Source organism: Manduca sexta, chromosome 5, assembly GCF_014839805.1.
Source record: "Manduca sexta isolate Smith_Timp_Sample1 chromosome 5, JHU_Msex_v1.0, whole genome shotgun sequence".
NCBI lineage: Eukaryota > Metazoa > Arthropoda > Insecta > Lepidoptera > Sphingidae > Manduca > Manduca sexta.
Window position 1 is genome coordinate 5,735,852 of NC_051119.1, and position 25,172 is coordinate 5,761,023.

At 35.9% G+C, this 25,172-nt stretch overlaps 1 protein-coding gene across 1 annotated transcript; it reads left to right on the forward strand.

Moving 5' to 3' along the window:
* The first annotated feature begins 431 nt into the window (after nucleotides 1-431).
* LOC115452178 lies at nucleotides 432-23,058 on the forward strand. The gene is made up of 7 exons (XM_030180644.2): nucleotides 432-504; nucleotides 4,771-4,967; nucleotides 13,061-13,162; nucleotides 13,650-13,758; nucleotides 20,944-21,055; nucleotides 21,410-21,588; nucleotides 22,788-23,058. Exons 1-7 carry the CDS (start codon nucleotides 432-434, stop codon nucleotides 22,883-22,885), a joined length of 870 nt encoding a protein of 289 aa, XP_030036504.2. The 3' UTR covers nucleotides 22,886-23,058.
* The last annotated feature ends 2,114 nt before the right edge of the window (nucleotides 23,059-25,172 follow it).

Here is a 25,172-nt window from a genome sequence, read left to right on the forward strand (position 1 = left end):
AAAAATAAACATTGAGTAGAAAATATACCTGAGGGTGATGTAGGTGATGATGGACAGAGCACAATAGATTATATTTCAAAAATATTGGGAAGCGTAGTGGAAGTATTGCATTAAGTTTAGTAAATAAACCTAAAAATAATCATTGAGTAGAATATTTACCTGAGGGTGATGTAGGTGATGATGGACAGAGCACAATAGATTATATTTCAAAAATATTGGGAAGCGTAGTGGAAGTATTGCATTAAGTTTAGTAAATAAACCTAAAAATAATCATTGAGTAGAATATTTACCTGAGGGTGATGTAGGTGATGATGGACAAAGCACAATAGATTATATTTCAAAAATATTGGGAAGCGTAGTCGAAGTATTAACTTTAGTAAATAAAAATAATAATATAATTTTGTTCGCAGTTGCTGAACCCCTCGACAGCGATGTCTGTGGAGGGACAGAGGTGCCTGTGCGTCGTGGTACTGCTTATCCACACGGTTACCGGCGCCGGAGAAGGTGGGTACCAGGAGGCTTAGATCTTCAGGCTTAATTTATCGTGGTAGGGCCTTATTAGGTCCCGGGTTGGAGGCAATCTGAGCACTCTCCACTTATGGATTACCACGCTTTAGCTTAGACGGAATCAAAGTTCTTTCCACTGATGGAAATGGGATTCACTGCGTAGTGACGAATGACCAAATTAGAATCCATAGACTAGTTAGGAATAGAACGGAGTGTCGAGATGGAGGTCCGTAGGTTCAAAACCCAAGGCACGCAGCTCTGATTTTAAGTTACGTGTGTTTTGTTTATCAATTATTTAACGGTGGTTTTAACTGTGGAGATATATTATGAGGAAACCTACGTACTTAAGAATTCTTTACAGGAATTTGAAGGTTAATAATGTTCCCCAATCTGTACTAGGCCAGCGTGTTAAACTAATGCCTAGCAGTCTCTTAGTATTAGTAAGTAGAGGAAGCCTCTACTCTGCAGTGGTGAGATAAAATGTCCTTCATACCTGAACATAACAGTAAATGTACCTTCCTTGGCAGTAGAGATAAACATTGCCTTGGTGTCTACCCAGATGGCCTCTTGCATACCACAGACAGTACATCTTACAACTGAGTAACTTCATTTTTACCCTCAGAGATCAAGGTGAGGTTATCATAAAAATAGCAACTAAATAACCATTCATTTTTCAACGGTAAATATTTTTACGATAAATTCAAAATGCGCCAAATAAAAGAACGTAAATGGAGGACATTTCGCCCGCAGCAAGTCAATGTCCAGCGGTTGTCAATTTTCATTGAAAGGGTTGGATATGCGATATGCATGTATTTTTAGACGGTCCATTGTTTTTAAAGGACGATTGAGGGTAGAATTTTTCCGACGTCAATATTTGATGCGGAAATTACGGGTTAATTTCGTCATAAAAGGCGTTAAGTTTTAAATAAATTATATGCGTACGAACTCAAATAAAATAATGTAAATAACTTCTCAAATTGGTGGTTCAATTACCTTACTATTCGCGATTTACAGCTTACATGTCAAGTGAATAAAATTAGTAAAACTTGAAAAAGAAACAACTTACCAAATCTTTTAAAATTTGTAGCAAGTCGATATTAGAAAATTATAGATATTGAAGAAAAATTTTTTTTTTATTTCATCTGTCTTGTATGTTTGTACAAGCATCACGCGAGAACTACCACATGGAATTGAATGCTCTTTTCACCGACGTATTGCTAGAAGTCTAACTTAAAATATACGAGACACTTTATCCCGGGAACAGATTTTTTTATGTCATCTATCTATATGTTTGTACACGCATCACGCAAGAACTACCGCATGGAATTTAATGTTTTTTTCACCGACGTATTGCTAAAAGTCTAACTTAAATTATAGGAGACACTTTATCCCGGGAACATATAAAGCAATACTTTTATCACGGAAACCTTTTTCGTGCAGGCAGAAATGGTTCTTAATTCGCATTAAAACCGATGAGGGGTCGCGAATTTCCCTTCCACCTATCTGTAGGATTCCCATCCTTCCTCCTATTCCCACCCAAATTTCCTGCTGGCCTCTGCAGTGGCTAAGCCAGGGATTTCAGTATCCAGTTCACAAGTTTCCCCTAATGTAGACTACAAGGACGCCAACTCTAAAAAAAAAACAGACTTCAAACACTACGCCTCATATCTCTCTCTCACCCATCCTTACTCCCTTCCTATCCTCAGATCCCCGAAGTCGTTAAGTTCTAGCATCCCATTAGCAAGAATTCCCGATATTGATAATGGGGAAACATTACGGCTCCAATGTACTACGCACTGAGGAATTCCAACACCACAATTGCTGGATTCTCCAGGCAATGAATATGGCGGCAACCCTAATCCCAAAAATACACAGCTACGCCACCGAGGCAGTCAATAAACATACAAAAATACATCATATTTCCCGTAGCGGAGACGATTTATCATTTCGCTCTCAACAGCTACATACCCACTACAGGTCGTTTGTCATGCTCTATCACAAGTGGTTTCGTTCTGTTACAGCTTCTGCTGGCCAACCGTATTAAGGCGATACCTCAAGGTCCATTTTCATACATTTTTTTTCACCTTTAATCTGGGTAACTAAACAAGTATTGGCAAGTAAAGAATTTAAATTCACGTCTAGTTAGTGATTAGTTCTCGCAGTTGAAAGAAAAACGTAAAAATAATTAATAATCATGGATATTTCGGCCTTTAAAATTTAATATGACGAAATTTTATTCAGTCGACACTATAAGTAACTTACTCCGCTTACCATAAGGTGCAGTGACGTCACTCTGCCATGTCCAAAAAACAAAACAATGTTAGATATTTCACGCGATCATCAACTATAAAATAAAGTCTTTTTCGTATCGTAAAACATGCTTTTAAATATAAATATTCTAGTTAAAATATGGAGAGATAACAAAAAAGGTAACAGTAAAATTCACTTCTAACACGAGTTCCAAAAACTCTATATGAAACAACTTTTGAGGACGTGCGGACTAAATTCAGCAAATGGTAAAAATTAAGGGTAACTCTGGTGTTTACGCGGACTTTTTTGCTGACCGTGCCAAAGTTGGGGGGTTTAGGGCGATTCCCGTCCGCTCACATATTTTTCACGTTTAATGTAGTCGGATTTTGTGAAACTCAAAACGGCAGTTTGAAACGGTGTAAAGTTTTTTTCGACAGTGATTATGTACTTTTTGCGGTTAAGTTTTAATTTTTATATTTGTTTTTTGCGGGTCCTTGTAAACCGTTTGTGGAAATAAATGCTCATGAATTATTTATTTTTCGTTGATGCTGTTTTAAGTAGGTACTTATTATCGTAGTAAACATAACAAACACACTCACGCTTTTATCTCTGAAGGGGTAAGCAGAGACGCAGCTAGTGCACCCACTTTTCACCATATGTATTCCTTTTCTTATGCCATGGGGAAAGCCCATATGATCATAATTATTCCTCGCCAATGATACTATTATGCCGGCATATTTGAAGCTGGATATACACAAGCTAAACTCGGAATGCGACACTTAGTGGGCCACTATGGCGGGCTTTACACCTTGTGTACTGTGGTCGCTATCCGGGCGGATATAAAATATATCCTACCACCAGCAAATCTTGTTTATAATAAGGTTGAATGGTATTCATCTCTCGGCAGTCTATCTAGAATCTACTCCCCACTCTACTAAGACTCTATCACTACACTATATAAAAAACGCAAAATAGGTTGAAGGCAGCTATATTTCCTCAACTTAATTAAAGTTAATGAAAATACATTTAGAATATTTTATCTTCATTTAAAATTCACCTTTAGTGTGCAAAAATTATGTAAAAATAATTATTCAAATAAATTAAAACATTACTTAATTATTCAACACACATTAAAAATTGGATCTAATTGTAGTGCTTATAAGAGCTTTTCCTGAAATATTTTATTAAATATTATATTTTAATAGCAGTATTTTCGGAGACATACGGCCTGATGACCTACAAAGATAAAGTGTATTTACACCTAAAAAGCTGGTATCTCTATGCCTCCTAGTATTGCAGATGTTCATAGGCGACAGTGATCACTTACAATCAGGCGTACCGTATGCTCGTTTTCCCTCTATATCTTTACTATAGATTATTAAATACTAAACTCCCGGCTGATACTGTGTAGAAGAATCCAATATCGCTTTCGATCGGATCGAACCCCAGACCTCGGCATTGCAGTCGTACGGTAATACAACTACGCCACCGAGGTAGTCACCGAGTACCTAAATCTTACTCGTCACATAATAGTAGGTATAACCTGACTAAATACAAAAGTCATACTCTAATGTATGCTCCCAAATAAATGGTAATAAAATGAGTACTATCTACATTAGCTGTATATTACTATTTTTGATAAATGGAATCTACTTTAAACTTGTAAAGCAGTCTAATATTTCATAGTAACGAGGACCAATACTTTACTTTTTTGCTTAATTTAGGACTACTTTTTATCAAAATCTTTGTTCTTGCGGGAGTTTATAGGGGACAGTTATCTCTCACCATTAGGAGACCCATGTGCTTCTTGGCTACTGTAGTGTACCAACTAGGCAGGCCGGCACAATCATGCTGACCATCAATGTTGTCGTCTCTAGCCGGTCGACATTTTCCTTGGTCTTTCCACTTAACACTAGGTTTTATGAAGGCTTTTTATTGCATGCGAAGGCAAAAGACCAAGAGCCGAGCTGTGCTAAAAATCTAATTTATTTTCATCAGTCATTTTGTTCACAGGTCCAACATCGCCAGCTCCATCGACGACTGTGCGAGTAGACCAGAACGAGTTGACCGTCTCTTTCCCTCCTCTAGAAGACCTGTACAGCCACACGCCAGAGAAGCAGTTCGGAACTGAGAATAATACCGTGGTGACGTCACAGACTGGTTCTACTGCCCTACTGCCTTGCATCATCAGAAATATTGGGGATGGAATAGTAAGTATACATACATGATTTTGATTAAGAACGTTCTTTGGCTTTTCCATCTAGGCCTGAACGGAAAGATTCGAGAGTCTTTTGCCGCACCATTAAGCTTTGGAACAGTTTGCCGTACTCGTGCACTGCTCTGTACTGCTCTGGGTTCCTTCAAGCGGTACATGAAGAAGCAATTAGACACGCCGTCATAATTATGCCGACCGTCAAGGAATACTTTTGTTTTTTACCGGTTGGCGGTTTCCTGGGGCTCTGTTTCAGTTAATACCAGGACCCTTATTCTCTATAACAGTATAAACTCGTAACGCGGCGGTGTTGTGTTATCTTCATGAAATTACTGTGGAATAGTATTCTGTATGCCAATTTCTATTGTGTTAAACGCGACTTGATGCGTCACATGTTTGTTATGAACTGTCCACATAGCGTGTGGCATAGAGACTAAGGTCCCTGGTGCAGTCACTGCCGAATCCTCAAATAAAAAAAAAATACTTTTTTTTTTACTTTAAATGACTAATCCATTTTGCCTTTCGCCTGATGGTAAGCGATATGACTGCCCAGAAACAGTAGAATAGCCATCCAACACCTTGAATTATTACAAAGTATTGTTTGGTATTCCACTGCACTCACCACCTGAGACGTTAGATGCTAAGTCTTATTATGTCCAGTAGTTACACTGGCTACTATGTCCTTCAAACTAGAAAATAACAGTGACTAGACATAGCTACTTGGCGGTAGAAATAGACAGTGCGGTGGTACTCACCCAGGTGGACTCTCACATATGAGAGACCTACCACCAGTAAAACATTATTATTTTTGTGTCGTGTACTCCTTTAATTGGTACACTTATCAGAAGGTGACTTTAGTACTTTATATTAGAACTAAAAAACGTGAGCATACTGTTAGAGCTGAATTTAAATAAAATAAAATGTTAGTTTATCAACTATCTTATACATAAAACAAAGTAAATAGAACTGAATGACGTTAAAAGGGACAACGATTGACATGACGCCGTTTTCCCTTTTTGAGTAGGCAGAAAGGTATCGCCCACACATTTTGCGAGACAAGTAATGGAGGCAACACTCTTGGCGTATTTCAACAATTCAACGTCATCTTTATACATGAAGGCAACAAAGGTGATATTGCTTTGCCCAACACCCTCAAATATTTTGACAGACACCCCGAGTGTAATGCTAGGATAAAGACCCACGTAATAGGGGGCGATTTCGTATCTAGCTTACGGATACAATAGGGTGGTAGCTTCCTACGTTTAATTTTGAACTTTATTATAACCGTAACAGTAAATAATACGAAAAAAATCTTTCGTGAGAACATCATCAAAATTGATCGAAAAATAAACCAGTTATTGATATAAATATTGTTGTGATCAAAAGTGAGGGCGTGGTAGGGTTATCGCCCTATCTCTTTCTCACACACGCAGCGTTATGACTGATGAATCTTGGTGACGTCACAGTTTGCTGTTAGTGTCATTTGACAGCTACTCATTTCAACAAATTTAAATGCTAAATAACTTATTTATTATTGCGTGGATATTGAAGATTATTTTTACGTTATTTTTTAGAGCACATATATTTATGATAAAAGTATTTTAAAAATTATTTAACTACCGTATTCCAGAGTGAGACGATACTCTAAACCCCAATATGCCCCTGAATATCAAAGCCGAAACCTCAGCACGACAGTCGTACAACTACCCCAGATTATATTTCATTGTTAAAAATGCCTTAGTATTCTCAGAGTAAACCTCTTCAAGAAATCCCTTTCAGCCGTACTAAATCTAGATTCCCCGATCGATATCAAATCAGACACGTTCGCAGAATAGACGAAAGAATTAGAATATTAAACCTTTTTATCTGAAATGGCAATTACCTCTATCGATTTGTGGCTGTCTGGGAGGCTTCCGTGTCTTACGTATAAAAGACGAGTATTCGTTTTGAAATTAGAATGCAAGTCGGTGCTTATGTCGACAAGTAATAATGAATCTTAAATATAGACACTTAATACTTATATTTCAAAAATAATCATTCACAAAGATAATTTGACATTGCCTCAATAAATGAAACCACATATTTGTTTTCTTGAAAAAAAACTTTACCATAAACTATTCCAAAGATAGATGTAAAATAAAAAAGTGTAAGTTTCAAATAATAAATATTAATGAAAATTAATTTTCATTTTACGTATCCTAAGGTGACTGCTATAACACAAAGAGAAATTATCGAAGTGGAAACATGACACATTTTCAGTAATACACATACACACAAAACATACACGCAATAAACTACAAAACGATCAAAAAATTATAAACTAAAACAGGTATTTTTGGCAAAAATACTTCTTTAATGATTTTTGGAACATTATTAACAGAGGTAAAGGCGAAAATGTGGTTTCATTAGATAACGCAACGTAAAAATTAATATAGATTCGTAATGCTAGTTTAGATTCATTTTATGATATCGAACTCAGATCATAAGCAGAAACCTCTAATTTTACTGACACAGGTGAAGGAAAACACGAACAACCTAAATATCTATTTCCTATATCGGCACAGCAAAATTACTCCAAAGCATCTGACTACGACTAGTTTGATACGATTATTGATTAATTTTCGAAAATAACTTCAAAGGTATGTGAAGTCTGCCAACGTACATGATACGACGAAATAATAAGACAGTATTCAGTTGGCATTTTATTACAAGTTATTTAAATCCAAGGAAATATACAAACAGCGCTGGCATTTTATTAAAAGTTATTTAAATCTATGAAAACCTTACGCATCCCTTTCGTCTTATCCCCTAGCCCATCCCAGTACAAGTTTCAAATCTATAGCCGATAGCAATCGCAGGTATTGATTGGTAAGGCTGTCTGGGCGACTTCCGTGGCTTTGCGATGCGATAAATGTACGCTATGCTTTAAGAGATAGTTACCGTTACGAAACTATAAGGAATTGGATTTTAGGTCCCTTTTACTGATTATAAGGTACAAAATTAACTAATTATCTGATATCAGCCGTTTTCAATAAATATCTTCAATTTTCAATCAGATTACGTTTCAAGTATAAGGAATTGGATTTTAGGTCACTTTTACCGATTATATACCGGTAAATAATAATAATAATAATAATAATATCAGCCCTGTATTATATACTTGCCCACTGCTGAGCACGGGCCTCCTCTACTACTGAGAGGGATTAGGCCTTAATCCACCACGCTGGCCTAATTCGGATTAATTGACTTCACACAACCTCGAAATTACTATAGAAAACTTCTCAGGTATGCAGGTTTCCTCACACCTGAGACCTTATTTTTAATAATTATCGTAATGATGTAGTGATGTTCATCAAATTCCTTATTGTCCTTTTTTGCCGTTTTGTTTTATACGAGCATTACTAAGTGTAATATAGATTTTTCCTTGCTAATAAAGGCTAGATAATTAGTGTCTAACATTAACCACGAGTTTATTATCTATATAGTTTGCTTTATTGCTTTGCCTACAATCATAAAACATTCTTGGGAATATTGGGCAAAATTAGAACTTTAGATTGGCTAAATCCGTTAGGCAATGGCTTGGCTGTCTCTGGAATTGCAATGTCTATGGGGGGAAGATGCTGCTCATCATTAGACAGACCGCTTGCTCGTTTATCTACTAAGGCAATAAAAAAAGGAATATACAACTTAGTCAGATTGACATGATCTATGGCTCAAAAGTTATTTGTTTATTATAATAAGCGCTTTTGAAATATCCCTGGGTACAGTATAAAATATTTGAATATTTTGACCCAAATCAATTCCCCGGAGATCAATTTTGGATGAGTCCCTGATTTAATTTGCTAATACAATTTCCTAAGGGCACCCCGGGGATGGGACGAAGTGGCATTCAAGAGATTCATTATTTAAAAAATTAATTCGAATTGGAAATTGTTTATAGATTTTTGCTCTTTGGTAATACAACCATGCTTTGAAATTCGAAATTTGAAATTATTTTAATTAAAACTCCTTAGCCTCTAATTATTCTATTGTTTTAATAAGGTTCCTAATTGTATTATATTTTTAGTTCTATAGTAAAAACCTGTTAAGGACACATTTTTCCAAATTCATTAAACTAAGGTTTGCGTGCCTTTCACGTCATAATCAAAACAACTTAAATACTTGAGAACCTAAATAAACTAGAAACAGCTGTGTTGAAAATAAAAATTCTTGCACAAACTCGAGGCCTAAACGTTCCGTCTTTAATTGCGGCCCGGTCCGCCATTTACGGTATATGTTATACAGGATGTTTCTACGTGGAATGTTTGAGGAAATACATGGTGTATTTCTGAGTATAAAGTAGAGGGCCATGTTAAACATGTTCCTATAAAGTTTAGGCAAAGGTGTAATAATTAAAATATCCCTTCAAATAACATGATGAATTTCCTTATCAAAATACTTAATTAAGTATACATCTCTGCTTCGAAAAACTGTTTTTTCATACATTGTGGCCAGTGTAACTACTGGACATAATAAAACTTAACATCTTATATCTCAGGCGAGTGCAATGGAACACCAAACAATACTTTGCAATTCAATGTGTTGCATGTATTTCTATTATTTATGGGCGGTCGTATAGCAAACTATCAGGCGAATGGGTAGCTCGTCTCGTCATTCAAAGAAATAAAAAAAATCAGCTTAACCAATCACTCATACCTATTTATACCTTAACAAATCAGCATAATAATCTGTTCCATTAGAAGCCTAAAACCATGTTAGCGGATTAGAGAGATCACACGTGCCTCGTCACAAATCATGCTCCTACATAATCCGTGTTTCAGTTATAATGGATGTTGAAATATTTCTACGTAGCACGCAGTTTCCTTTTTAGGGTAGGCAGAAGGTACCACGCGTTTTGACAGTTTTAGGTCCTATATAATATGGAGCCTATTGCCATTTATTGGGCTCAATTTGAGACTTAGGCCTGTCGATAGAGATGTTCCGAACTTGTTCAAAGTTTGGAATTCATCTAAATATATATAACTCAAAGGTGACTGACTGACATAGTGATCTATCAACGCACAGCCCAAAGCACTAGACGGATCGGGCTGAAATTTGGTATGCAGGTAGATGTTATGACGTAGGCATCCGCTAAGAAAGGATTTTGATTAATTCTACCCCCAAGGGGATAAAATAGGGGAAGAAAGTTTGTATGAAACTTTGTCAATTTTAAACCGATCGGGGTGAGACTTTGCATGCATAAAGCTACTATGACGTAGGCATCCCCTAAGAAAGGATTTTGATAAATTCCACCCCTAAGAGGATAAGATAGGGGATGAAAGTTTGTATAAATCTTCTTAGATTTTTGAATGATTGAACTGAAATTAAAGATTGGAGCTACTATGATGAAGACGTTCGCTTAAATAGGATTTTGATAAATTCAACTCCCATGGGGATAAAATTAGTTTGAACCTATCGGTACCGGGAAAATATGTAGCAATACTTTTATCATACAGTGGACTTTTATCCCGGAAAACTCCTTCACGCGGGCGAAACCGCGAGCAAAGCTAGTTTAGTATAAATATGAGAGTGACAAATCATGGCTCAAACTCATATTTTATGAAAGTTAAATTATTTTTTGTTCACGTTTCGGGTGAACGTTTGTAACGGCATATATTCGGGAAATTCTCATTGAGATTCCGTATCGTTATAACTAAGGGGTTAAGGGCTGTTTTCCAATAGCATTTGGTAAAAAGTACTTTGGTATTATATGACCCACCAGGTTACGCAGGTGTTTATTTTTCATAACTTAAAAATGTATAACGTCCTTTATTAAAATAATGCGTTTTATATTCTCCTGATGCGATATTAAAAATTTATGAGAAACTAAAAAGTGTTTCTTTTATGAGTGAATGAATAAGTCAATGAGTCTTTTTGTCAGGTATAGCATATTAAAGTCAGAAAATTTGTCATTTTATATTTACAAAAGCCCTTATGAGGCAAGTAAAATATGAAGTGTAGAGAAGACAGAATAGTTGGCTACAGGGGCAGGTTGAATTTAAATAATAGCGAGTTGCTTGGCATTTTTTTCCAAAGGTCATTAACATATCTATAGAACTTGTAAATTTTTATGTCATTATATGCTAAAATAATAAAAGTAATCGTCCAAAATGAATTTAGTCAACCACCCTCGATCTCCCCTAAAGACAGAATTATTTTAAGTAGGGAACTATAAATTAATAAATTAACTTCAATAATATCCCATACACAACACCAACATCTATTTTCCAGTACCCCATTAGCGAGTTTCAAGCGGTGTTGAATGCGGGGTCCCATACCCAAAAAAAAAACACTAACATCAAATATGACTTAAATACAAAACGAAAAGACAACGTACTGTAAGGTTCAACCCTGTAATTAAACACTATATTACCACTCAAATACACTATAATTCGATCTCTTAGATCTTGCCTCGGCGACTGTTCGCCATCGAATGCGTGCGACAGTGCATTCAACTTAAAAAGTAAACTCGTCAGCCACAGTATTGCCAATACAATAAAATGTTATATCGATATTTAAATCGATGTGATGTTAAATATCGATACATATTATAGAATCATATAAATCATCAATATTAAACTACAATTAATGTATATATTAGAAATACTATAATAAAGATATCTTTTATTAGAATTATGCTTCCATAATGCTTACAGTACACACTGAATAACTAACAAAAGCGAACTCAAAACACTCGGCAGCAGGAACGAAACAAAAAGCCTGTAATCAACAACGTACATAAATTGCACGGGGCATTAAGCGATGTAGCTTAACCTTGCGAATTAATTATCCTGTGTCGAGTAAACGCTGTTTTGCCTCTACTAATTGTCTGTATTGATTTATCATCTGGTTCAAATTTTGGCTGAGGGATTAGTGTTCTTATGTCCTTTTCGTCCTCTAATTTGACTTTTTTGTACGGCAAATTGACTATGGGCACGGGAAAGTGACTCCACTGTTAGGACGTAGTTTACAAGAGCTAGTATGCTGTGTACCAGAGCTCCAGCGCTCAGGAGGCCTCCAATCGCTGACTCTAAATTTTAAATGGAACTTGAGAAAATATCTGAAAACCTTTTACGCTTGGCTGTAAGGCCAAGAGTGATGAAGTAATTTTCTAACGAAACTATGATTACAAGAATCTACAAATACGAATATATACTAATCGATGATGTATAATAAATATGTCAGACTGGAGTCTGGAATTTGAGCCCAATGTAGTGATATTCCCGCCATGTATCACAGCATAAGACGAAACACACATGGAAAAAGACCTAGCTGCCTTTCTGCCTACACCTTCGGGGATAAAGGCTGATGGATGTTTGTTATGTTCTAAATACAAAAATGTAATATAAAACAGTTCATTCGTTTAGAATATCTGCAAAAAGACATAACCCTAAACAACAGATTTATTGAAGTCTAATTCTTCATTGCAAGTGTAAAATAAGCACGTACATTTCGTTATTAATTATGTTATTTGTAATGAACATAATTTTATTTATTTCTGCAAGAGTTAATCCTATTTACTGATATGTTTTGATGTTATTATTAAGAGAAAATAGGTCAGATGAATGCGCCGCACATTAACGTATAGTTATTTTCTGTTTAGGTACTGCATTGTTTATCTCGTCTCGTCGTCAATAGGTATAATGAACAGAATCCCTGTAGGTCACTATAGCGGGTTCCACATCTTGTATGCGATGGTCGCTATGCCGCTATAGGGGCTGTCACACATTGTATGCCGTAGTCGCTATGCCGATGGGTACCATTAAAAACTACTAATTAAAATTGTGGCGTACCTTTTAATACTGCCACGGCAAGGTAGCCTCACTGCATCTGATAAGTGGAAGACCAGATAATGCTGAATGGTGAGAGATGATTATACCAATTGACACAACTATGCCTTGAAATAAAGTTGTTTCGCGGATTTTATCGCGGTTTTTATATTATAATTCTCTCACGAAAAATAATTATATTTCAATGTCTAACATTCGCGTAAAGATAAGATAACATTATGCCGAAATGTTTGATCATTTTCAAACCATTTTTTTGTTCTAGGTTTCGTGGATCAGAAGAAAGGACTACCATCTGCTGACGGTGGGACTCACCACGTACAGCTCCGACCAGAGGTTTCAAGCGATACATCTTCAGCATTCTGAGGTAATTGTTACTTTAAACTAGCAAGTCCTTGCAGCAATATAAAGCGCAAGAACTTGCAGATACGGTAACAGCTATATTGCGCAAAATCTTTCAGATGTATTATCAGCTATATTTCAAAAAAACTATATATTATATATGCCAAAATGTTATTAAATGTAAACACATACACCACTCCATAGACTGTTATGTTTGATACACAAATGCAATTTTCTATTAACATAATTTATAGTTAAATACTAAAACAATGCATACTACAGTGGCGAAGGCTCCATATTTCCTTTATAGAGAATTTCTGTAGAATCTAATTATCATCAGAACGATTTGCAAACTAGATTTATACATTAGTACATACGTATTGTGTCAGGTTCCTTTTCGGAAATGTCCACCTTTCGCAACTGTCATCCCACGTTCTTTATTGCAAGAAAATATTTTGCTATTCTCGACCATTATCTAGTTTTCTGTGTGACTCATAAGGTTTTTGTTTCAGGACTGGACTCTTAAAGTGAGGTTTGTTCAGAAGCGAGACGCGGGAATCTACGAGTGCCAAGTGTCATCACATCCGCCTACAAGTATATTTTTGCGATTAGATGTAGTAGGTAAGTGGCACAGGGTTTAAATTCGAAGAAACACTTCGGTCAAACGATCTAAGATCGAACCCGCGACCGTAGTTGTACGATAATAGGGCTTAAATTCAAAGAAACACCTCGATGGAACGATCGAAGATCAAATCGGCGACCATGGTAGTTGTATAACAACTATGTCACGGAAGCTCAACATTAGTTAGTTGTGGTTTGTTGAGTATTATAGTACGACTACCGCTTTGTCTCAGGTTCGATTCCCGGATGGTGCATTTCTGCGCAATATCAGCCTAGAATCTAGAAATATCGATATGGCCTTACACTTGCCCTATCACACCATGGGACGGAATTGATATTACTAAAGAAAATGGTTCATTAGTTGCATCTCTCTCCCATTAGCTACATGACGTGGGTTCAATCACTCTGGCTATCGTATAAAATAAAATATATCACATTTATGAATCCAAACATACCCATCAAAACGACTGTCTACTGTCTAACACTATAAAAATACGATAAAAATACTTCATCGCAAACTGAAACCGCGTATAGCGGGACCGTGTGAGCTATTCAGGGATACGGGGGCTTACCGATAATCCAACACAACATGATATAGTTGCTATAAAACAAACGCTTTTTCCTGTCACCGCGAAATTACTATGCTTCGTGGCTCTCTTGTTTTGGTATTTGGATTTCAGTGACTAGACGCTGCCGCGCGCCTGTTTGTAAGCGATGTGACCGCACATAAATAGTAGAAATACCATAGAGTATTTAAAGTATAGCAAAATACAAATTATCCCTTTCGGGATAAATGCATAATGGTGTGTGTGGAACTGGATATACACAGGCTGATCTCGGACCGCGACACTCACATGGACCACTGTAGCGGCTTTTAACACAAGTAAATACCGAACTATACACAAACTTGCTCAAACCTGTATAAAATCAATAACGCATACAAAACCGCGCAAAAGAACTATCAATATCAAGGTTTAGCGCAAATCCGCACAAAACCTGCGCAAATACAAATATTATTCGTTCGGGACGTACAATTTCAGTCACAACTCACATCGGAGTCGTGAAATCCGCACAAAATTGATACTGTGTTAGTTTTGCTCGAACCACGTTTGCAATGATTATCATTTTCGTATTGTGTGCGTAGAGTCGTGAAATATCGGACAAATGTTTGTCAAAACTTGTCTTATAGGTGTAATTATAGTTGCGTATGCATAGTCTGTCGAACGGACTGCTGCGACGAAGTTCACATCCCAAGAGCACACACCTCTATCTTTTCTAAAAATCATGTGTGTATCCTTTGTGAATTTATCGTTCGCTTTAACGGTGAAAGAAAACATCGTGAGGAAACCTGCACATCTGAGATGTTCTCTATAGAAATTTTGAAGGTGTATAAAGTCTACCAATCCGCACTAGGCCAGCGTGGTGGACTAAGGCCTAATCCCTCTCAGTAGTAGAGGAGGCCCGTGCTCAGCAGTGAGCAAGTATATAATACAGGGCTGATATTATTATTATTATTATGCATAGCCTAGTGATGGAACGAACTGCCGAGACGAAGTTCAAATCCCAAGGGCACGCACCTCTGACTTTTCTAAAATGATGTGTGTATTCTTTGTGAATTATCGCTTGATTTAACGGTGAAATATTGAGTGGTAAACCGCAAACCTGTGAACTTCTCTATAGCAATTTGAGGGTGTATGATGAGTTCTAACCCCCACTAGCCAGCGTGGTGGACTAAGGCTTAAATCCTCTCAGTAGAGGAGGCCCGTGCTCAGCAGTGGGCAGTATATAATACTGGACTGATATTACAATTACATCTGTACAATAATAATATACATATTATAAAACAAAGTCCCCTTTTCTATCTGTCTGTATATTATCGATTTTCTCAAAATCTACTGAACGGATTTTTATGAAATTTGGTATGGAGATAGTTAAAGACCCCGGAAAGGTTATAGGTTACTTTCTATCCCGAAAAAATATAGCGCAACTTTTATCTCGGAAAATTCCTTCACACGGGCGAAGCCGCGAGCAAAAGATAGATATATTGTATTATTATTAGAAGTTATTTCGTAAAATCGCACACACCCGCATCTAAAAGGTCATCTGTATAGAAGTCAGGATTTCCCAGTCTGGCTGCCTAATCCCTGATGAAAGACAGCTTAGTTCGACCATAGAAGCGCCGTGCTTCAAAACTCGTTACATACTGTCGGTCTTAGCTTACAGGAGTGGTGAAAGGCTGATCTCGTACGAATTTAGCAAGCGAACGTCGTTATTTATCGTCCAAGATCCGTAACCATACTGAATCTCTGGAAACAGTATTTTAACGCAATCTTTATAGTCATATACAATATAGTTCATACTTGATTTTCCTTTTTTTAGGTGCTATTTATGAGGTTTAGTGCTACCAATAAAAGAAATTGAATTTTTTACCATCGACGTAGAGTTCTAATTTAAATGATTATAGCGAACACTAGTAAGGTAACGAAACTATTGATGGCACACTTAATTTTTAAATCTTATTATTAAAAAAATAATTTTACAAAAAATATTTTTTTAATTGAATAAATTGCAAATTATCGCTACATATCATAAAATTTTATGATAAAAGTACTAACTCGAAATCGAAGTTTTGTCACAAGGATGTTAAGCCATGTAAGGATTCATTCAATGTATATCCGGTTCCAACAGGCCGGCATAATTGTGTCGACTGCCGAGTGGTAATCATTTCTTGTCAGTCGACATTATAATGGACCCCACTCCACTTAACATCAGATCACAAAAAAAGGTACTGGGATATTTTCGGTCACACTACCTTATAAACAGCTAGACATCTCATGTCTCAGGATCTCGAGCGCAGTGGAATACCAAACAACACTTTGCAATTCAAGGTGTTGGATGGTGTTTGTACTACTTGTGGGCGGTCGTATCGCTTACCATCAGGCGAACGGCAAACTCGTCTCGTCATTCAAGGCAATAAAAAAAAAACATAAAATCCCACTAGTCCAACTTAAAAAGAACAATCAAATATAATGAACGTGAAATATGTATGAAAATACGTTTAACCGCCAATTTAGAGTCGTTTAAAAGCTCTACAGCGTAAAATGTAATGTTTTCAAAATAGTGTTTAAAAACAGAATTGTATCTGAAATAAAGCCGTCAGGGCCGCACGTGGTGTAAAGAGGGATTTTAATTATATTCGGGTTATGCCACTTCATCCGCTTTGCCTCTACTGGGACGGACTTAGGAGTGCATTGGGGGTCTTTTGATACTGGCTTATAGAGTATTCTCATAGGAGTTATACTTGAACTTTATAAGTGAATAAAGGTATAATAACGCAACTACTAAATTAATATTAGATTACTCTTCAGAAACGCCTAAAATCTTGTTGTTTCGGCCATTTGAAAAATATTTTCAGGCAGCATTTAATGAGCAAAAGCAAAAAATAAATTCGATGATTTTTTTTATATGTTGAAATCAAAACAATTGTGTTTAATACTCATAAATGCAAAAACACTGCATCGATTTGTTTCATAGATATCCTGCATTAATATATAGGCAATTCATATTCCCGGTAAATCTTTTATCCAACTAAAACCCAGTGCTAAAGTTACCTTATAAATTTCTATTACGTAAATGTAATATTAGTATTCAAACACTGGTTAAGTCAACTAAAACAGATATTTGTTTTAGTAATGGATAAATTGATATGAGATTTGTATTTACAAGAGGCGTTAAACTTACATACATTTCCAAGAAGCTGTTAGATCATGAAACTTCGCACGTCAGTTGGTTAAATATCATTTATGTAAAGGTTAGAATTAAATTATCGCCGGTTTCAGAACGTTGAGTAAATGCTTCTCATTGGATTGTATAAGCCAACCAAATATGAAAGTCAGACTATAATATATGCCCCCAAATAAATTGTCAATGCGTACTGTCTACATTAGCGGTTTAATACAAGAAGCATCAGAATAAGTAGAAATCTATGAAACAGGCCCAAATCTACTTCATTTAACGTCTGTTCCACTGCTAAAAATCATACAAAATTTTAATGATCATAAAAAAATTGGATTTTACTTTTTCCAAAAGGTAAGTTAATTCCAAATAGTTCAAAAGCAAACTTTTGGTTAAATATTTATTGTATTTAGCAAACATATTATATTTTGATGAAAATTCACTCTGAATATGAAGAAAACTAAATTAGTAAATTTGTCTAATGATTATCAAAGTTACATAACGTCTAAGAGTGTAGTTAATCTATTGACTCTGATACCGTGATAAATGATTTTAAACAAAGAAACATGCAACCTCAGTTGATAAATGGATTTATTGAGAATTAGATGATATAATTGCATACTAACTTACACTCGCGGTCTTTCGTAGAGGAAACATAGCTTAATTATCAAAAAGTGGTTTTCAATGATAGCTACATCATAATCAAAATTTTGAAATTTTGAAGCGGCGATAGCCTACTTGGGTGTGGAACGGACTGCCGAGACGAATGTCCGCAGGTTCAAATCCCAAGGGCACACACCTCTGACTTTTTTAAAATCATGCGTGTATTTTTTGTGAATTTATCGTTCCCTTTAACGGTGAAGGAAAACATCGTGAGGAAACCTGCACATCTGAGAAGTTCTCTATAGGAATTTCGAAGGTATGTGAAGTCTACCAATCCGCACTAGGCCAGCGTGGTGGACTAAAGCTTAATCCCTCTCAGTAGTAGAGGGGCCCGTGCTCAGCAGTGGGCAAGTATATAATACAGGGCTGATATTATTTATTATTATAATCAAAATTTTCTACTGTTTTAATTGTGATACGTAATTTTAAAGGCTTAACTCAGACACAAAAAAAATAAAAGTAATATACAAATTTTTCGGAAAACATTAATAACCTTAAAACTCATGAAAAGCTTTAAATTCGAAATCGGTAACCATCAATAGTTGTTATTTTGGCCCGCAAAAAAAGATACAATCGAATTTAATTTTACCATTCGCATTCGAACATCGTAAATTTTAAATCCAACATGTAAATAAGTACCTAAATTAAAATAATCTCATTTAATTTTTCAATTATACATTTCGATTCAACACGAACAATATTCTAACAAAGTTGCATTAGTTTGTATATTTGATCGTCGACGTGGAACGAATTCTAACTCGATCAAACTGTCAGCCATTGTGCAAGTTTGACGTCAATATAGACAATGTAATCCGAAACTATTTATACAGTACGCAAGCGACAGAATTTTCAATTTTTGTTTGCCTGGATATTTTAATTTTAAATCTGCTTATGGGATTGTGAGAACGTCAGAATTTTTATAAATCGTAAATCCATATTATACCCTGTGTTTATTATAATACTGCTGGAATTGCGAAAACTTCAAAATGTTTATAAATTATATATTCATATTACACTCTGTTATATAAACGATTTTTATGCAGAGCGGGAAATATATATGTCCGATTGCAAGCGAAATAATATCAGCACAGTTTTATATACCAATCACTGGTTATCCCGGGTTTCTTGTATTACTGAGAGATTTTAGACATTAATCTACAATACGTAGTACAAACTGACAGACTTCACATACCTACCCTACATTCTTATGGAGAAAGCTCATGTACCTTGCACCACCTTTACTCGAAATATGTTTGCCGTTAAAGCGAAAATAATTATTAATAAACAATACTCAGGTACTTTAAAAATTCTGAGTACGCATTATATTTCTAACCTTCGGACATTCGTGTCGCCAGACCGTTTTAAAGCGAAATGATTGCCTAAACCTGTTAGTACTACAACTCAAACCTTGAATCATAATCACAAAACACGCTTATCATGGTGACTTTAATACAATATAAATTTTATTAAAAATATTTGGGCTAACGAAAAACCAAATCCATTTATTACAAGCAATATTTTTAAAATTAGAACACATATTAAGGTGAAGGAGGCCGTACCCCTACACCCGCCCCTAACTCCGCTCCCGACTATGAACGGTTATGAGACCGTTACGAGCCGGGGTCAAAAGTCATTTGCATATAAATATGTTGTTTAAGAAAACTGTGGGATTGAATTGAGATTTAAAAGCTGTGGAACTGCGTGTTGTTCTTTTGTGACTTTATTCGGCATTACTGAAAAGGGTTTCAGCGTTATAACCAGTTATGATTATTCTGCCACTTTTTAGGGTTCCGTACTTATAATAACACTGTTAGGGGCTGTTAAAGTAAAATTATAGTTATACGACCAACGCTAAAATGGCTTTGAAGAAGCGTGATGTAAAAAAAATTTTGACCAACAGGAAGCTAAACGTTTTCATTTCCGAAGGGATTGCAACTTTGCAACCAGGGCTCCAACTTTTCCCCATATTTGATTCATCTCAAGGAGTGATATCCGGCATAAATTACAGACTCCGGACTTATACTGAGCAGAAAGCCCAACTATAAGCTTATTGAAGATATCTGATACTACCTCATGCTTATTATCTTATAGAAGTAATTGAATTTATATCTGAAATTCAATTACTTAATAATTAATTAATGAGAAATGTTAAAACTTTCTTCTATTTCCTTTTTTGGAGTTCAAGTTTACACTAATTTTTGTAAAAAAAATTACGATTCCAACTTCGGGTACCCTATCCATTAAAGGAATTATAAAAATTGGTCTACTCTGTAAACAGTTATGGTCAAACATAAAATATAAGCGGCGATAGCCTAGTTGGGTGTGGAACGGCCTGTCGAGACGAATGTCCGCAGGTTCCAATCCCAAGGGTACACACCTCTGATTTTTCTAAAAAAATATCTGTGTATTCTTTGTGAATTGTCGCTTGCTTTAACGGTGAAGGAAAACATCGTGAGGAAACCTGCATACCTGAAAAATTCTCTATAGGAATTTTCGAGGGTTTGTGAAGTCTACCAATTCGCAGTAGGCCAGCGTGGTTGACTATGGCCTGATCCCTCTCAGTAGTACAAGAAGCCCGTACCCAACAGTAGGACAGTATATAATACAGGGCTGACATTATATATAAAATATACGTGGCGAATTGAGCGCCTCCTCCGTTTTTATCTTAATTTAAAAATAGATTCAGAATTTTAAGTGCAGCAGATACTCAGGAGTCCACAATTTCCGCATGTATTGCTTTCTAATTAATTTACTATTGAGAGATACTTATAATTTTCTTCTTTACAGAGGCCCGGGCGCAAATATCGGGACCTACAGAGAAGTATCTGAAGCCAGGATCGACGCTGCGTCTTCAATGCTCAGTGGTACAGACAACGGAGGCACCGGCTTTTGTGTTCTGGTATGTGGGTTTCCAAGATATTAGCTCATGTATATTTTGTTTTAAATTATATACAAGAAACTCTGCGTTTCCATGGCGCGGCAATATAAATTGCGGATTTTTAACACTATTTGCGAGCGACTGGATTCGCTAGAAAAAAAAATCCAACACGAAAACAAATTAGGTAATTCACCAAAGGTCTCCTAGAAAGCATTGATGACATGCTAAATGTAGTATGTTGCGCTGACGCTACATTAAATTAAAACACGGGTAGAATTTAAAACATCTTTGAATTGATTCCACGGTCCACAATAAAATGAAATAAAGACGTAATAAAACTATAGAACACCTATATATCAAGCCTATCTTCACCAGGTACCACAACAGCAGAATGATCAACTACGACGTGGAGCGTGGCATCAACGTGACAACTGACCCTGCGCAGAGACTCTCCGACCTGCTCATACCAGCTGCCAGCGTCTCCCATGCTGGCAACTACACCTGCGTGCCCAACAACGCTGTGCCCGCTAGTATATACGTCCATATATTTAATGGTAGGTACCTACAACATTATTAGTCTCGTTGTGAGTGTATTTGTGGCTCTCTCTCTTTCTCCTCGTCTCTCTCTCTCTCCCTCCCTCTGTTCTTCTCTCTCTCTCTCTGGGTGTGTGTATGTATTAAAAGTACTAGCTTTTGATTAAATTACCTTTCCTTTTTTTTAAAAGTCCCACTGCGTTATTTTTCGGGATAAAATAAGTATATATCTGTTTGAAATTTTAGGTTTGCTTCAAATATTTAAGAGACATTCTTAAGACAACAATCCATGATCAATAATGTAATGTAATTCATTTGCAAATTCTTTGCTAATATCTCCCTAATTTCTCAGAGGAACAACGTAAAATAATAAAGAAACTTATTCCGTCTAGAAATATCGAATTCAGATTATTTTATTTCCGAACATTGTAATTAATGTCTTCAAGGACGTGGCCAAAAAATAATTGACGAAATACGATTTTTCTTTTCATGTAATTAGTAATTTTTGATCGAAATTGCTTTTTCGATATTTATATTTCTTTGTGAATTCAGTTATTATAGAAAATACCACGACTTTTTCCAGGAATAAGCATTTTGTAACACACATTTAGTCAGATTTTATACCAACCACGTCTTTCCTCATTCACTTTCCCATATAATTTGTTCAGATCTGGACACGACAGTGTTTACACCAAGTTTGCAACGAAAAAAAGCAGCAGTTCGGCCAAATCTGTTCCATGAACTGTTGATGGTCACCTTTGACTGTCCCATACTCTTTTTTCATACAGGCATAACAAAGTTCTAATTGCACCTGATGGTAAGAAAGAAAGAAACATTTATCCACACAATATACTGGGACGCAAACATTTACAAGGTACAAAAAAAAACAAAGATACATAGAGGGTTGGGGCAACGAGCATCCCATGACACTGCCTAAAGCGTAAGTGTTATGGTGTCCAGATAACGTGCCTACTGATGAAAGACTGTTCCTCGCCAGTCGACACAATTATGCCGGCCTGTTTGAAATTGGATATACAGACATACCGAAACGCGACGCACTTATAGGCTTACGGCGGGTCTTACACCTTGTGTATGAGGGTTGATATCTGGGCTGATACTAACACCCTAACACCAACAATCCTACCAGCATTACAATCGATCTTCCATTTGAATGTACACAAGTTTGATGATCTTTCTAGAACTAATTTCTTTGTTGCAGGCGAAAACCCAGCAGCCATGCAGTCATCATCGCCAAGTTCCATCGCCGATCGCCTCCAATGTCTGCTACTCATCAGCACCATCATCGTGCTACGGTGACAAACGTCAACCCAACAAATGTTGAACTAAAATGTACATTATACATCCAGACTTAGAGTTGATTTTTGCGTGGAACAAATTGTCAGCGATTGTCAAACTTTAATGAAAATTAATGCTATTGGAACAAGTGAAGGATTTAGTTTGTAATAAATGCTTTATGAAAGATATTAGTCAAGGCCAGTTTTGTTCAAGAATTGTTGGTATAAAACCGAATAGCTGTTAACTCCAAGTTATTTTATTATATTATACCTACAATGAAGAGGTAATTAGTACAGGCAAGAAGAACAATTTGAGAGTCAGATATCTGACATTGTTAGTAAAGGCCAGGTTAAAAGTAGCCTGATGCATGAAAAGATTTATGAAGGTGGAGGAAGCGAGAGAAGTGTGCCAGAATCGTGCAAAGTTGCCATCCATTGTGTCTGCCTACCCTATGGGATAGAGCCGTGATACTATATATGTATGTAGGTATATAGTCCAGGTTTCACCCAAGTCGATGTAATTACGATATACCACATATTACTGAAGTCATTACTACGATAAATATGTCTCTAATTACTAAGTTATTACCCTTTAAAATATTCTTTAAACACATAAATATACGTGCACAGATCTTCGTTATCAGAACGAAATCAAGCGGTGAGGTCTCAAATAAGGTTTCACATATAAACCCGAACCACCTCAAGTTAAAAAAATAATTTAAAAAGAAGGACAAAGCTGTAAACATAATTATCTACACCATGAATGCCCATTTTGACAGGCACCATTGTACCACAAAAAATAACATAAAATGACTGTCAGATTCTGCCATAAAAAAAAGTTTTATTGTCATGGGTAGATAAATTGTCCAAAAAACCTACTCATATTAGCTTCATTTATTTTGTAATACAATATATGCTTTCTTAAAAGCGTCATAAAGTCGTGTTTAAAAAAATGTTTTAAAAAACAACATTTTATGTTTTTCTTTATAAGGGTAAGGATTATGGTCGTAAAATGTTGATAGCTCGAAGCCTGTAAAGTTCTATATTGCAGATTTTTTAAGGCATATATAAAAGTTAATTTGGATGTTAGCAAGTTCTAAGATGTTCTATTACAAAATCTTGTTTTCTTGATAAAAATCAAATCGTTTTGGAACATTTTTTTTTTGTTATAACTAGCCTAATGTTGAGGAGCAATATTAAATGGAATATATAGTTCTTTTCAGATGAGAAACTAGCTATTAAACCCGAGTTCAAATGTCTGATTCCTCCAAAGAGACCATTATATTTTTTTTATTGCTTTGACGATGGGACGAATTTGCCGTTCATACGATGGTAAGAGAAACACCACCCAATACCTTAAATTACAAAGTATTGTTTGGTATTCCATTGCGCTCGCCATCCTAAGACATGAGATGTTAAGTCTCATTATGTCCAGTAGTTACACTGGCTACAATGTTATTTAAGCCGTGACTACATACTTCTGGTTGGCAGCAGAAATAGATATTCCGGTGGTACCTACCCAGGCGGACTCTCACATATCAGAGACCTACCACCAATTACGTAATCCAAAAATAACTGAAGAATCTTCCATTCCATTTCCATTAATCATATTTCAACATAAAATATCTACTGACCCCTAATGTAATAAGTGGCTTTAGTAGATCAGACTTGGCAATTAATGGCAATTGCTTTTTACTTTAACGGTTTAAAGTGGCTATAAATTCTATTATATCATTCAGAAATTCAAACAGATAATAACTTAATTTGTTCTGAGACCTAATCCAAAAATTTCGAATAAAAATGTCACAAAAGAACCCTTTTAAAAGTTTCTGCTAATGAATGAGCCATCTATATAAAGTTTAATGGCTTGATAGATATTCGGGGCTAGAAAAATGATTTCACACTCAAGTTGGCTTCAAAGAATTCGCCTTTGATAAAATTGCTTTTGGTGACTGAAATGTTTTTGGGCACGTAAATGAAGGTAGAAAACTTCAATCCAATAAAAACATTAACCAGTTTGCGGTAATAGCATGATTTAATAGTCGAAGTAATAACATTTTTTATCAAAAATGTTCGCTTGATTTTGTAAGCATTGACTTTAGATGTATATTATTTAGATTTATCTAAGATAGGTACCGATAAAATCACTTAGGAAACACAATCATATTATTTTATTTTGCCTTAAATCACACCAAAATAAGCTAACACACTGTAGTACATTCTTTCACTCGCGTTAAGAGCCCTCACTATGGCTGACTCGATGGCATAGCTGTTGAGTGAGCAAATATTAGGTTTATTGGTAAACATCA